The sequence below is a fragment of the Triturus cristatus genome, chromosome 4_1 (genome assembly GCF_964204655.1).
Source record: "Triturus cristatus chromosome 4_1, aTriCri1.1, whole genome shotgun sequence".
Classification (NCBI taxonomy): Eukaryota; Metazoa; Chordata; class Amphibia; order Caudata; family Salamandridae; genus Triturus; species Triturus cristatus.
Window position 1 is genome coordinate 63,580,663 of NC_140585.1, and position 15,427 is coordinate 63,596,089.

A 15,427-nucleotide genomic window follows, 5' to 3' on the forward strand; every position below is an offset into this window, starting at 1 on the left:
GCGCAAGCTTTGACTATGAGCAACTGTGCCTTTAACGTGGGGGGTCAACAAACATTTCGGGTCGGTTTTTTACCAAAGCGAACCGGTCAGATAATTACGCCACAGCGACGTACGCGAGTTTCGCACACCCCCAGCAGTGGCATTAGACTTTCAAGTGCTGCCAAAGCCAGTGGTTTGAGCTCTTTTGAGCTGTCACAGGGATGCACACATGGTGTTAGCGTGTGTTATCAGTTATACACAGATCTGTTGCCTTAGCCAAGGTTTGTTTACCTCTTCTTTCCTTTATCCTTCTGTTACGCCTCTCGATAACCGTTTGACCCTGTGACAAGGTCACAGTCATCCTACAATTGTATGGTATTGAGCACCTCGCCTACAACGACGTAATTACGATAAACATGTCGTTATTATCTGTACCCGGAACTCGTCCACTGCGCCCTGGAACCTGTATTACTCATCTTACTGTTATTACCTGGTGACGCAGTGGCCAGTTTGGGAGAGTGCAGGTGGTGTGGGAGGGGCACTGACGCTTCCTCCCTCATTTGACGTCATCATTGCTGTCCCAGGGTTTTGGTCTTTCTCCATCTCTTTCTAGCTCTTTCCTTCCCTCTTTATTTTATTTCTCCTTCCTCCCACTCACTTCTATTTCTCAGATGTCTGTCCATTCCCTTCTTATGAATATTTCTCGCCATAGGTCGGCGTACTGGGGTGGAGAGGATAGACTCGGCCATATGTCCACAGGCATTGGCCACACCAGCTCTTTTTTTTAATTTCAACGTATTTTATTTACTTTTATACAAGAACACATTGGCAGTTCTGTTACAGGCTTAGCATAGGTTGTACTGAGACTTGTATCACGTGTATTGAGACTTGATATCACGTTTGTTGAAGAAACCCCAGGCCACCCTGCTGCTGTGCCTAGAGGGCCTTCCTGAAAGTGTGCCCATGAGGTAGGTACAGTGCGCCTGGAAGCCATCTATGCATGGGGAGCCCAAAGGTGTGCCCCCCACAGGTCCCTGCCTTCTGATCTTTCCTCCCCTCGGCCCTGTTAGAGATCTTCAGGCTTCACACAAGTGACAACTCTGAGGGCCGGATTCATCAAAGGGTGACGTTTCAACAATGCAATACTGAAGTCAGATTTACCAAAGCCACCTCGCGTGGCCCTGCGTGGCTTGGTAAATCCGGAGTAACACAAGACAGCACAAGTCGCTCCCGTGCGTCACGCTGCGCCCGAGGGCGTTCCGTGGGTGCAGAGTGGGTGTTCCCACGCATCCACCCTGCTTCCTGCCGCATTCCCGGATATACTAAGAATAGTAAACATGGGAATGTGTGAAAATTGGACGCCTTCCTGACAATAGTGCAACGGGGAGAAATATCTTTATTCCTCCTCATTGTTTCCTCTTTCTAAGTGCGGGATAATCCTCTAAGGTTTGTTTTTGCATAAGGAAGTGTCCCTTCCTGCAGAAACACAATCTTGCCTGCAATGCAGCACCCTCACACCACTGCTCAAAGGGGCTTGTGTTGGCGCTAGGCAGCACGTAGTATGCCAGCACACAGCGAGAGCAGCGATGTGCCATATATGGTAAACATGGTGCATTCCCGCCCTCTGCGTTTGGCACAGCGCATCGCGGCAAGATGTCTCGCTGATTTGCGCTGCGTCAAATATTCGAAATCTGGCCTTAAGTGCGCTGCACAAGCATAATGCAAGGAGAGGCTTTGCACGTGTGCACAGAGAATACTCAAAGAGGAAGGGGAAGACAGGGAGGAGAAAGTAATGACAGAAAAAACAACTGGAGGAGAAGAAATTCATGGAAAAGAATAAGAAAGAAAATCTGGAAACACAAAAAGCTGAGAGTGCGAACAGCTGTGGAAATGAAGCACAAGGGACAGTGGTATAAAAGAGGAACACGAATGGGGTAACAAAGGAAACAATAAATAGGGGAAGGAAATCAGTAGGGAAATACAGAACTGAGGGAAAATGAGAAATTAGAAAAAGAAGGCAAAAATAGACCAGAGCTGGAAAGTGGAGGGCAGACATTGGAAACTAATAATGGGTGAAGCAAATAGTATGAAAGAGAGCACAAGCAAGGGGTGAAAGGAGTGGGTAAAGAAGATCTGAGCAGGAAAGAACCTAAAGAGAATGAAAACAGCCGAAAAACGAGCAGGCTATGCTTGCACGTCACAGGATAGAGTATGCCTGAGCTACCTCAGTGGGTTAAGTTACCTGCTGCAGAGATGCATGTATAATAGTCAGCTCACAGGCTTCAGTGCTCGAGAGGTATGTGTCATCTGCGCGTCAGTGATTTTTAATCTAGTGAGTTACCTGATGTCCTGCTGCAGACAAGCGTGTGTCATTGGAAGGGCACATGTGCTAATCCCAGCCACAGTCACCGGTTACAGAAATACAATCCCACTGCCAGAGCTGCTGCATTTGTGCACCTACTTTACACGTTCATGTGCAACTAGCAGGTCATAGGCAGGGCCACAGAAGAAGAGCAAATTATGTGGCAGGGTTAATTAAATCATGGGACAAGAAAAGGCAAATTATGTGGCACATTTTTGACAGTAATTACTGCATTATTTTGTCTTTTTGCATGTGTTAACACTGTCCGGAGAAGGTTCCACCCCATTAGCAACAGTTTTACACTCAATATAGCAATGGGAAATAGAAAGGTGACTAATCAACTTTTGCAGAGGGTAGTTCACTGCACGACAACGTGTCGCTGCATTTATAGTAACTTTTGATCCAATGGAGCTAGAAACAATTTGTTTGTAAAATATGCTAATTATACAGAACATGATTGATTATGTGGAAAATGTGGCAAGTCGATAAATATGTGGAAAACGCTGTAGCCGTAGAATTGCATAACTGCAGTGACCCCAGTCATGGGCTACAACATTAATAAGATCGGTGAGAGGGTGCATGCACCTCTAACAGTCTGTTTGTAACCTGTTGGTTTTAGATTCTAATCTTACTACAAGAGCTCAGTGGGTTCCTGCACCCATTGCAGGGATCTGTGTATAATGTGTAGGTCACAGGTTCTTGTTTCCATGAGAGAGGTGTCTCCCAGCAGTGCAGGGACAGTGTCCTGTCTCTGCCAGCAGACCACTATAGTAAGTAGGCTTAAAAAGAAGACAAACTGAAACATTTACCCATATAATGCAACTTGCGAATAGGCTTCTTAGTCCCTCCTTAGTACCGCCCTCTCTTCTGTTGTTACCTCCCATGAGGACAGCCCCTCTTACATGTGTCCTTACTCTCTGGCTTTCATTAGCAGTGAGGGAGCACCATTTCCTCAATGAATGTCTTGCTGAAGCAGACATGACGTGCTGTCCGAGCGCATAGCAATGGAGGCTGCTTCTTTTATATCCAGCCCCACAAAGCGCTGTGTCTTTAAAGCAGCGCTCTAGCAATCGGGTTAACAGATGTGAGATACCGGTGGTGTCCACCCCCCTTTACCCCACTTGGATTTTCAATATTCATGTTTTTTTTTAATGCAGCGTGGCACCCCCCGCTTCAGCAATGGCAGCCCCTTTATTTATGTCCAGCTCCACACAGCACTCGTGGGACGCTGCACTTCAGGAATGCAAAAACAACAGTTGATGGACAGAATGCAGAACAATGTCATACATTCACCCCACTACATAGATCTGGGCCTAAATCCATCGTTTCCTTGCTCACCATGCCGTTCCAGTTTGAACCCAGCCATATGCAAATCAGTCTTGACCCTATACCTCATGGGAACAGTCTAGCCCGAACTGCCAAGCCAGGTCCTTCCTGGACTGGAAACAAGCATCCTAGGACCGGTTTCGGGGTTTCACCCCTCTTCAGCCAGGATAGCTTGATTCCAGTGGCATGGAGAGCAAGGGACCCACGTCTGGGCATACCCTTCCCACTCGGGGTGACAAATGCAAAAACAACAGTTGATGGACAGAATGCAGAACAATGTCAGACATTAACCTCAGTACAGAGATCTGGGCCTAAATCCATCGTTTTTTTGCTCACCATGCCATTCCAGTTTGAACCCAGCCATATGCAAATCAGTCTTGACCCTGTGCCTCATGGGAACAGTCCAGCCCGAACTGCCAAAATAACGATGGATTAAACCCAGATCTGTGACTGGGGGTGAATGTTTTGCCAATGTGCAACATTCCGTCCATCATCTTGTGTGTTTTGCACTTCAGGAATGGCGGCCACTTCTTGTTTTTATTTGCAGTGCACCATGCTGTGCTTTCACTTTCACAGTGGCCGCATTCTTTCACTTAATGAGGCGGCAACGCTTCTTCAATCCTCACTCCTCCCGCAGCATTCGCTGCTCTGTACGGACCTCTTCCCTTCGCTCCTGGGGCTCTTCCCGCTCCACCATGGAACGGATGTACCCGCCTGCACTTTGTAAGTGCTGGAACCTGCGGACACCAGCATGGCTGTGGATGTCTCACCCGCCTGCACAGGTCCCGCCGGTGCCTAGTTGAGTCTGTTAACTCCAGTAACAGGTTGCATTCTTGTGATCACCGCATAGATTCCTAAGCAACAACTTTGTCAGTTGTTTTAACTCATAAACATGCATTCATACTTCGCAAATTAAGCAGCCAAATATAACAAAACACTACATCAACAGGTAAATACAAATATATGTTAACATATGCATGCATTTAAAGGAATCTCATCCTGTTTTTAAATCCCCATGGTGTGCATCTGCTTAGCAGTTGGTCTGGAATTCATGAAGGGCAACAAGGAGAGCCGCCCACAAGAAGCACAATTTTCTGTATTTTTCTGCTTTTAAAAGTAAATACAGACAGGAAATAGATTGTTTCCTGCCTGTGTTTATCAGCAAAAACCTGTAAAAACAGAAAGCTGAAAGGCGTATCCATGATCCATCCTCAGTCATCCATAATCAATCATTCATTAATTATCATCCATTTATCTTCATCTATTGTCCATCATCCCTGATCCAGCATCCGCCATTCGTCATCCATCATCCCTCATCATTCCGAATCAGTCTTTCCTTATCTGTTATCATTCGTCCCCATCTATCATTCATCATTGCTCATCCATCATCCTTCATGATAGATCCATAATTTCTTTCCCACCATCCATCATTTCTCACTCATCATCTATCATCCATCATTTGCTATCAGTCATCAATCATTCATTATTCATCATCCATCAGTTGTCATCCATTGTCCATCATCCATCATTCCTCATTCATCATCATTCCTCATCCATCATCCTTTGTGATATGTCCATAACTTCTCATCCATCATTCCTCATTCATCATCTAGCATCCCTGATCCATCATCACTCATTCATTATTTATCATCCATCAGTCTTCATCCATTGTCCATCAGCCCTGATCCAGCATCCGTCATTCTTCATCCATCATCCCTCATCCATCATCATTGCTCATCTGTCAATCCTCATCTGTCATCCACCACCCACTATCCATCATTCATCCCTGCTCAACCATCATCTATCATCCTTCTTGATATATCCATCACTTCTTGTCCACCACGCATCTTTCCTCAGTCATCATCTAGCATCCCTGATCCATCATCACTCATTCATTATTTATTATCCATCAGTCTTCATCCGTTGGCCATCAGCCCTGATCCAGCATCCGTCATTCTTCATCCATCATCCCTGATCCATCATCACTCATTCATTATTTATCATCCATCAGTCTTCATCCATTGGCCATCAGCCCTGATCCAGCATCCGTCATTCTTCATCCATCATCCCATATCCATCATCATTCCTCATCTGCCACCCATCACCCACTATCCATCATTCATCATTGCTCATCAATCCTCCTTCGTGATATATCCATCACTTCTTGTCCATTATCCATCATTTCTCAGTCATCATCTATCGTCCATGATCCATCTTCAACTATCCACCACCCATCAACAATCATTAATGTATCATCCATTGTCCAACATCCCTGACCCATCACTCATCATCCCTTGTCCATCATCTTTTCTCATCCGTCATTCCTCATTAGGTATCCTTCACCCCCATCCATCATCCCTCTCCATCCCCTATATTTTTCCTTGGCCGCAGGTGTGGGTGTACAAAGCCTCTATATACCAAAAGGTTTGTTCATTGTGAAGTTCACCATTCTAGTGAGCTCATTCTAGCTCTCATATTCCACCCCGACATCCTGGGGTGGACCAGGCTTCATGGTCATTCTTAGCTGTTGACGAATGTACATCAGTTGCATGGTTGCCCCTCTTGATATTAGGTAAGAGTCAAGATTTACATACTCCACACGGTCTATCACACCAATGTGAGGGTCACTGGTTGGCTTGCACAAGCTAATAGTGAAAATCCATCCTACCAGAGAGGAGCAGAGTACCTTGGAAAAAGAGATTTCAATATAGGCATAGTTGATCTGAATAGTGCAGGGAAAACACAACCTACATCACGTCTGGCCCCATTATAGTACCCTACTACTGCTTGAGGCAGTGGAATCCTGCAAAGATACCCACAGGCGAGAGCCAAACACAGAAGGGATAAGCAGTTTGTAACCAGAAACAATTCCACCAGATGCCATTGACAGGCTGCGGTCTACATAAAAGAGAACATGACAGCCAATCAGGATTGGTTCTCAGGTGCCCAGAAACGCACTTTGGGAAATGGCAAAGTGGCAGGTGTGGCACCGGCTTAAGACTGCGAGGAAGCAAAAGTTATTGATAGTTGTTGACATATTGGCCCTATTCCTTGGGACACTCTGTGGACGGTGCAGAGTGCCTTCAACATTGCTCTTCTAGCTATTGGCAGCTAGTCGAGTGATTGCAGGACTGGAGTCATGCGTTCTCTTTGGTCAAGGTGGAGAAGGAGTCTTGCAGCAACATTTTGGATTAATTGCATTTTGTATATGATGAAACTGGATGCACCAAGAGCTAGGCTGTTTGCATAGTCGAGCTTGGAGATGAGGAGTGTGAGGATAGCATTTAGCTTTTGTTGGTGTCTGAGGTATGAGAAGATGAGTTGCAGTGTTTTACTGTGTAGGAGATACTCTTTGTTACCTTGTTGACATGTAGTATCAAGGATCGATCTGAATCCATGGTTGCCCCTAGGTTTCTAACTTCTCTTGATGTTGTTGGGAGGACCTCGTTTTCCATGGTCCATATTGTGATAGGCTGGTATTTTTGCAATTGTCCCCAGTTGATGATCTCTGTCTTTGCAGGGTTGAGCTTTAGGTGGTTTCTCATTGTCCATGTATTTATGGTGTGGTGGCAATCACCACATTTTTAGTTGTAGAGTTCTTTCTGGCCATCCCATTTTTGAAGGATTTGCATGTCCTCTGCATTGCTGTAAATGGTGAGATTGAGAGATTTAATCAGGTCTGTTAAAGGGGTGTGGAAGATGTTGAATAACTGAGGGGATAGGGATGTTGAACAGAGGGGATGTGGATGTTGAACAGAGGGGGTGTGGATGTTGAACAAAGGGGATGTAGATGTTGAACAGAGGGGATGTGGATGTTGAACAGAGGGGGTGTGGATGTTGAACAAAGGGGATGTGGATGTTGAACAGAGGGGATGTGGATGTTGAACAGAGGGGATGTGGATGTTGAACAGAGGGGATGCAGATGTTGAACAGAGGGGATGCAGATGTTGAACAGAGGGGATGCGGGCGTTGAACAGAGGGGATGTGGATGTTGAACAGAGGGGATGTGGATGTTGAACAGAGGGGATGCGGGTGTTGAACAGAGGGGATGTGGATGTTGAACAGCGGGGATGCAGATGTTGAACAGAGGGGATGCAGATGTTGAACAGAGGGGATGTGGATGTTGAACAGAGGGGATGCGGATGTTGAACAGAGGGGATGTGGATGTTGAACAGAGGGGATGTGGGTGTTGAACAGAGGGGATGTGGATGTTGAACAGAGGGGATGCGGATGTTGAACAGAGGGGATGTGGATGTTGAACAGAGGGAATACAGATGTTGAACAGAGGGGATGCAGATGTTGAACAGAGGGGATGTGGATGTTGAACAGAGGGGATGTGGATGAATTTAGTGAAAGAGCCACTCTTGTAGTCTGGCACCCTATGATGACATCCGACTGCCACCATTTCAACTGACTTTAGTGTGTTAGTTTACCCTAGCCTTAATGTAGGATGGTCCTGCATATACTTGCTTCTCTTCCGTCCTGTAATCTTGCTGTCTTTCTTTGACCTGGCCTCATGTCATCCTGCCTTCTGACTTTACCATGCTTCAAACTTTTCTGTGTGCACAGTGGTGCTTGTAAGTTGTGTGGATGAGAATTATAGGTGCTGACTTTTGCCTTTGACAGGGCCTCATGTCTGACTCTACCTTGCTGCTGCATGCTCAGCAGTGCTTGCAAGTTGTTTGGGTTACTCACATTCAAGGTCTTGGTGTTTTCCTGAGCGATTGCTTTTGTTTAGTGTACTGTGGAAGGCCTTGTGAGAGCTTCGTCAAGACAGAGGCTGGGAGAAGTGCGAATGGAGGAAGAGACTTGAGAGCTCCTTACTGCTATGGAAATGCTTGCTTGGAACTTGGCCAGTTCTGGTAAAATTCCTCTGGCGGTGGGAGGAGGTCTCTCACGAATCTTCTAGTGTGTTTAAAGCTGAGGGTTGCAGGCTGAGGAACTGGGAGTTTGGATTCCGAGCGAGGGCAGACGTATTTATCTCGGATTGAACCCTGGCTTGCTGAGCTCTGATCCCCGGCTGTGATCCCGGTCAGAAGTGGGCAGTGTATGCACCAAGTGATGTATTGAGTTGTGTGGTTCTTTGATCATTGGAGGTGTTTTCTTTGTGGTGTGGGAGGTGCACATCCAGAGTACTGCTCTGCTCTATATATATGTATATCTTTCTGATCTCTTGCAAGACGTCCAGTGTATCTTATCTTATATCAGTTATTGCTTTAATAATCAGTATTATAGTTTGCTCAGTTATTGATTCATGCCTTTAGATTATAAGTTTGCTACATATATTTGAATCTTATGCATTTGGTATCTAAGGCAGCTTTTGTTTAGAGAGTATTTTGTAATAAACCCCAAGCCTTATTCTAAAAGTGATAGAGTCTTTGCATTTTGTTAAATAAAACCCATTTTCAAAAGGTGCTCTTTGTTTTGTGTTGAAGTCTTGCTGTGCCAGGAGTGGTAAGACATGCCCAAAAGTGTATATTATTCAAAGGTGTAGTGGTATATTTGCCTCCCAGGTGGGAGTGCAGGGATTGGGTGTGGCTTATTGGTGAGAAGCCACATTCAAAACAATGTTGGACAGAGGGGATGTGGATGTTGAACAGAGGGGATGTGGATGTTGAACAGAGGGGATATGGATGTTGAACAGAGGGGATGTGGATGTTGAACAGAGGGGATGTGGATGTTGAAGAGAGGGGATGTGGATGTGGATGTTGAAGAGAGGGGATGTGGATGTGGATGTTGAACAGAGGGGATGTGGTTGTTGAACAGAGGGGACATGGATGTTTGACAGAAGGGATGTGGATGTTGAAGAGAGGGGATGTGGATGTGGATGTTGAACAGAGGGGACATGGATGTTTGACAGAAGGGATGTGGATGTTGAAGAGAGGGGATGTGGATGTGGATGTTGAACAGAGGGGATGTGGATGTTGAACAGAGGGGATGTGGATGTTGAACAGAGGGGATGTGGATGTTGAATAATAGAGCAGATATGACAGACCCCCCTACACGACGCTTCAAAGTTGGGTGTGAGGAGCTGATGTTAAGGTGATAGGTATACCACGTTGTGTCTTTCATCAAGGTAGGAAGCAAGCAATTTTAGAGCATTTTCACTGGCTCCGAGATGATGGAGTCTCTGTGGTAGTGCGTGGTGATAGACAGCTTTGAATGCTGCTTATAGTTCCAGACGCAATAGGGTGGCCACTTCGTTCTTTAGCGCAGTGAGTTTTGGGTCATTCCATCTTGAAATGATGTTGATGCTGAGACTCTGCCTGGTCTGAAGCTCGATTGTTGGTCTGACATGAAGCAATTTTCTTTCGTAAATTTTGAAAGTTGATTAATCTACTCTTTCAGATATTTCTCTATAAATGGATTAATTAGTGTGCAGTTTTCTGAGTCACACGGGTAGGAGGTTTTCAGCTTGAGTAGGAATGAACCAACTTGTGAAGTAAGCTTCTAGTATCTCCCCTGCATAGGTTGTGTGAAGAATGTCTTTAGAATTTTTGGGAGCTGTTGGAACTAAATGTGATCCTGAGAGTCTGCTTGCAATGATAATGTTGAGAAAAATCTTTCTCTGAGAGGCAATAGAAAGTATTTATTGTTAAAGACTGATTTAGTCTCTTTGTATGGTGGTTGGATCATGTGTAGTGGTGGTGTCATCTATTGTTACCGTAAGGTAATTTGCTATTTTCTTAGCTTTGGGGTCAATTCCATGAGCTTCTGTCACAGAAGGCTTGCGAGTGTGACGCTTCTGTGCTTTGGTACTCGGGATTGTGGTCTTCTGCTGATGCTGTGGTCATATACAAAACCCCGCATCGGAAAAAGATTGCATAGAGGTCCAATAGTCTGCAGCTCCCGACATTCTATTAATGAGCCTTATATTGGTCTGGGAATCTATACATTATCCTTTCTACATTGACTTCAGGATCTCTTAGGAGGACACAGCATCACTCAAATTAGGGTTATTTGTCTCATGACAATGAAGTCTATGGATCCACTTGGCCCGTTGATTTCATCGTTTTGTGAAACATTGGCGTCTGTTAGTCCATGTGTTGTTGACCTCATGCTCTTGTGGACAATGGAGAGTCTTTTGATCGATATGAGCTCTGTTGAATTGATTGTCTTATGAAACAATGGCGAGTCTACGGGTCTATAGGTTCTTTGTGGATTTTGTGGTCTCATCAGAGACTGGAGAGTTGACGCCTCCAAGTGTTTGTTGACTTGCTGGCCTCATCAGACATTGAGATCTATGGGTTCTTTGTTGGTTCCATTATCTTGTGGGACAAAGCGAAACCTATTGATCGATATGAGTTGTCGATTTCATGGTCTCATCAGACAATGGTGAGTTCATGCATCCATGCTACCAGCCAAAACGTGCTTCAACACCTCATCAGGGGTCGCAAGCGCAATGTAAATGGAAACCCTTCCCTCTTCTATCCCTCCACTGTCCTTTTTCAATACAAATAACAATCTTGCATGTGCACCGCTCAAATTAATTTCATATTCCCCTATATTAATTCCCCCACTAATCCTGCTTGCGTTCTGGAGTAGAGTGCAACTCGCCGAAAAGCACTTCAACAACCCATCAGGGGTAGCAGGAATTATATAAATGCAAACCCTTCCCTCTTCTATCCCTCCACTATCCTTTTCAATCCAAATAACAGACTAACATGCCCACTGCTCAAATTCATTTAATTTTTCTCTATACTAATTCACCACTAATCCTTTATGGGTTCCGGAATAGCGTGCTACTCGCCGAAAAAGCGCTTCAACACCTCGCCAGGGGTAGTAAGCGCCATATAAATGTAATTACAATTACAATTTGTTCTTTGTTAATTTCATGGTCTCATCAGAAATTGAGGCCCATGGATCCATATTGATTTCATGATCTCATTAGACAATTGGGTATGGGTCTGTGGGTTCCATATTGATTCCTTATTGATTCCAATGAAGAGCCTATTGTCATTTGTCCTGGAAATTAAAATGCGAAAACCTCCAAATCGACTTTACAATCCATTTTAGGCAATGCCCCAAACTAGTAACCCCATCCTTCCAGCGATCAAGACAATTACCTCCTTTGATTATTTGAATAATAACTTTAAAAATCCACTATTTGAACAACACCTTCTCCTTTCAGCATTGCTCATCTGAGGACCAATGGGGCACCCCTAAAACAAAGATCTGCCAACCCTGCAGTCTCTGTTTTGCCTACAACCGGGGTCCTCGATGTTCATTCATTCCATCTAATTTCTCCCACAATGTTTCTCCCCCATTATCAACTCTTTTTCCAGATGTTCTTTGCACGTGCGCTTGCCACGTGCTATATTGCTTTCCCTTGACTAAATTTGCATTATGTTTGTTACTTTCTAATTTCTTTTGTAAAGCACGCGGACACCCCAGAGGTCTGGTCCGTGCTGTCGAAAGCCATGAAATAAAGAAATCTTGATCAATGTGTGCGTTGTAGATTTCATGATCTTGACAACAATGGGGAGTTGATGGGTCCATGTCTTCTTTGGTGACTTTGTGTTCTCATGAGACAATGGAGTGTGTGGACCAATGTGTTCTTTGTTGATTCCATCCTCTCGTGAGACACTGGTAAGTGTATTCATTGATTGGTTCTTTGTTGATTTCATCCTCTTCTTAGGCAACGGAGTCTCTGAATGCCTGTGATGTAACACGGCCATCTGGGCTCATAGCTGTCGAAGGGTTTGTCCATCTATGTTGGGGTCCTCCCTACGCTTCCATTTCTGACTCGCGGTCTTCTCTTTGTGGAAGTAAACTCTTTATTTGCTGAAACAATCTTAACGTGTCTTCCTCCTTCGGTTTTCACTTCCCGTTTGGTGTCGACTATAAGTAAGCTCATGGCATATGTCGTGGTGTCTTCTTCGTTTGAGAGCTGTACGTCTTCTGTATTTCGACTGCCGGCTTCTGACCAGTGAGTATTGTCTTTTCTGAATAAACTCTCCCACGATCTTCTCACTCTCTCTATCTTCTTTCCACCTTTGCTTTCATCTTTCCTTATCGTATCTTTACCTCTATCTCCCTCTGTCTCCTTGTCTGTCTGGATCTACTGATCACTGTTGGTCTTTAACTCTTTGTCTTTGCATCCATTTTATTCATCTGTCGCTACCGCTCTGCGTCTTCCTATCCACTTCAGTTAGTCATTGCAACTGTATCTCTATTGTTTTATCTTGAAATCTGTGCTGTCTGGCTTTCTTTCCTTCTGTCACCCTCTGTCATTGTATCATCTCTGTCTCTATGCCTCAATTTTACATCGGAGCTCCTGTCTTTGTATCTCTTGTTTTATTTCATACTAGTCTCTGTCTCTCGTGCCTGCCTTTATTTCTATTTCCACTCAACAATTACCCTATGAATTATAAACAAACCTTTTCAGTGTTCTTGAAGGCATACCAAAATGGGTCTGTCTGTCTGATGTCTATCTATCTATCTACCTACCTACCTTCCTTTCTGTCTGTCTGTCTGTCTGACTATCCATCTATCCATCTATCTGTCTGTCAGTACCCATTAACTCTCCTATGTACCCCTCTAAACTATGTTTATAGGTATCTCCCGTCCCCGTTCTCTGCTCCTCTTCCTATCCGTCTTTCCACCTCTTGTTATTTTACTCCGTGCTTTTCAAACTTCTACATCACACTTTCTTTAATTCTATAGTGTAGTTATTTGTGCTATAAAGTGATAAAAAAAAATTGCTGGTATCCCAGTTCTGCAGAGAGCGTGAATGCATGACACACTGTGCTCACTGCACAAGCTGTAGTGATAGCTTAATTCTTGTTTGGAGCCTTGGCTGGGGTCTTGCACAAGTTATAGTGATACCCTAAGTCTTGTTTGGAGCCTTGGGTGGGATCTTGCACAAGTTGTATGGATAGCTTAAGGCTTGTTTTGGGCCTTAGATGGGGTCTTGCACAAGTTATAGGGATAGCTTAAGCCTTGTTTGGGGCCTTGGGTGGGGTCTTGCACAAGTTATAGTGATAGCTTAAGCCTTGGGTGGGGTTTTGCACAAGTTATAGTGATAGCTTAAGTCTTGTTTGGGGCCTTGGGTGGGGTCTTGCACAAGTTATAGTGATAGCCTAAGTCTTGTTTGGTGCCTGGGTTTGGTGTCTTGCACAAGTTATAGTGATACCTTAAGTCTTGTTTGGAGCCTTGGGTGGGGTCTTGCACAAGTTGTATGGATAGCTTAAGGCTTGTTTTGGGCCTTGGATGGGGTCTTGCACAAGTTATAGGGATAGCTTAAGCCTTGTTTGGGGCCTTGGGTGGGGTCTTGCACAAGTTATAGTGATAGCTTAAGCCTTGGGTGGGGTTTTGCACAAGTTATAGTGATAGCTTAAGTCTTGTTTGGGGCCTTGGGTGGGGTCTTGCACAAGTTATAGTGATAGCTTAAGCCTTGGGTGGCGTCTTGCACCAGTTATAGGGATAGCTTAAGCCTTGTTTGGGGCCTTGGGTGGGGTCTTGCACAAGTTATAGTGATAGCTTAAGCCTTGGGTGGCGTCTTGCACCAGTTATAGGGATAGCTTAAGCCTTGTTTGGGGCCTTGGGTGGGGTCTTGCACAAGTTATAGTGATAGCTTAAGCCTTGGGTGGGGTCTTGCACAAGTTATAGTGATAGCTTAAGCCTTGGGTGGGGTTTTGCACAAGTTATAGGGATAGCTTAAGCCTTGTTTGGGGCCTTGGGTGGGGTCTTGCAGAAGTTATAGTGATAGCGTAAGCCTTGGGTGGGGTCTTGCACAAGTTATAGTGATAGCTTAAGCCTTGGGTGGGGTTTTGCACAAGTTATAGTGATAGCTTAAGTCTTGTTTGGGGCCTTGGGTGGGGTCTTGCACAAGTTATAGTGATACCTTAAGCCCTGTTTGGAGCCTTGGCTGGGGTCTTGCACAAGTTATAGTTATAGCCTAAGTCTTGTTTGGTGCCTGGGTTTGGGGTTTTGCACAAGTTATAGTGATACCTTAAGCCTTGTTTGGGATCTTGCACAAGTTATAGTGATAGCTTAATTCTTGTTTGGGGCCTTGGGTGGCGTCTTGCACAAGTTATAGTGATAGCGTAAGCCTTGGGTGGCGTCTTGCACAAGTTATAGTGATAGCGTAAGCCTTGGGTGGGGTCTTGCACAAGTTATAGTGATAGCTTAAATGTCTAAATGATTTCCAGATTTGGGAAATGTTGGTTTCTGGTGCTTCTAATCGCATTGTTTTGCACTTGTTTCCAATTAAACCTTGTCCTAAAATCAGGGCCACTGGAATTATGCGACACGGTTGGGTAAATGATACAGCAAGAAAAGGCAAATTATGCGGCATGATGCAGCACATTTTGTAATAGCATTACTACATCATTTCGTCATTTTTAAACTTGTTAACGCTGTTGGGCGTTGGGTGCACCTCTTTAGTACCAGTTTAACCCCCAAATGTAGCAATAAGAATTGAAAGGGACCAGTCCAGCTTTGCAAAGGGCCTTCCACCGCTCGGCAACACGTGTCGATGCCTTTTTAGTAATGTTGTAACCGTTTCACGTAGAAAGAATTGTTTTTTAAATCAGCAGTTTATGCGGCAAAGGATGGATTATGTGGCAAAGGCATAAGAAGAGGGCAGTAACTTCCATTGGAAACGTTGACAGTTCTCAGGCCTGTGATGCTGGGCACCAATGAACCATCTCACAAGGAATGGACTCGGGCGGCAGTGTGCCGAGGTGGAATCTATGTCTACCTGGCCCTAGACTTCTGCTGAGTGAATAGATGCCCCGTGAGACTCTCAGTCTGTTT

The 15,427-nt window shown here is 44.8% G+C and overlaps 1 protein-coding gene across 4 annotated transcripts in view; it reads left to right on the top strand.

Moving 5' to 3' along the window:
• Positions 1-15,427, top strand: part of LOC146839529 (N-acyl-aromatic-L-amino acid amidohydrolase (carboxylate-forming)-like) — a 227,892-nt gene that overhangs the window by 154,462 nt on the left and 58,003 nt on the right. The window contains exon 1 of one of the 4 annotated variants that reach the window (XM_085651581.1): positions 12,507-12,596. The exons of the other annotated variants lie outside the window; for them this stretch is intronic. Within the exon in view, the coding sequence (XP_085507707.1) occupies positions 12,530-12,596 (67 nt within the window). The 5' untranslated portion in view covers positions 12,507-12,529. Of the gene's footprint in view, positions 1-12,506; positions 12,597-15,427 lie in introns of those variants that run through there. 4 annotated transcript variants of the gene reach the window in all.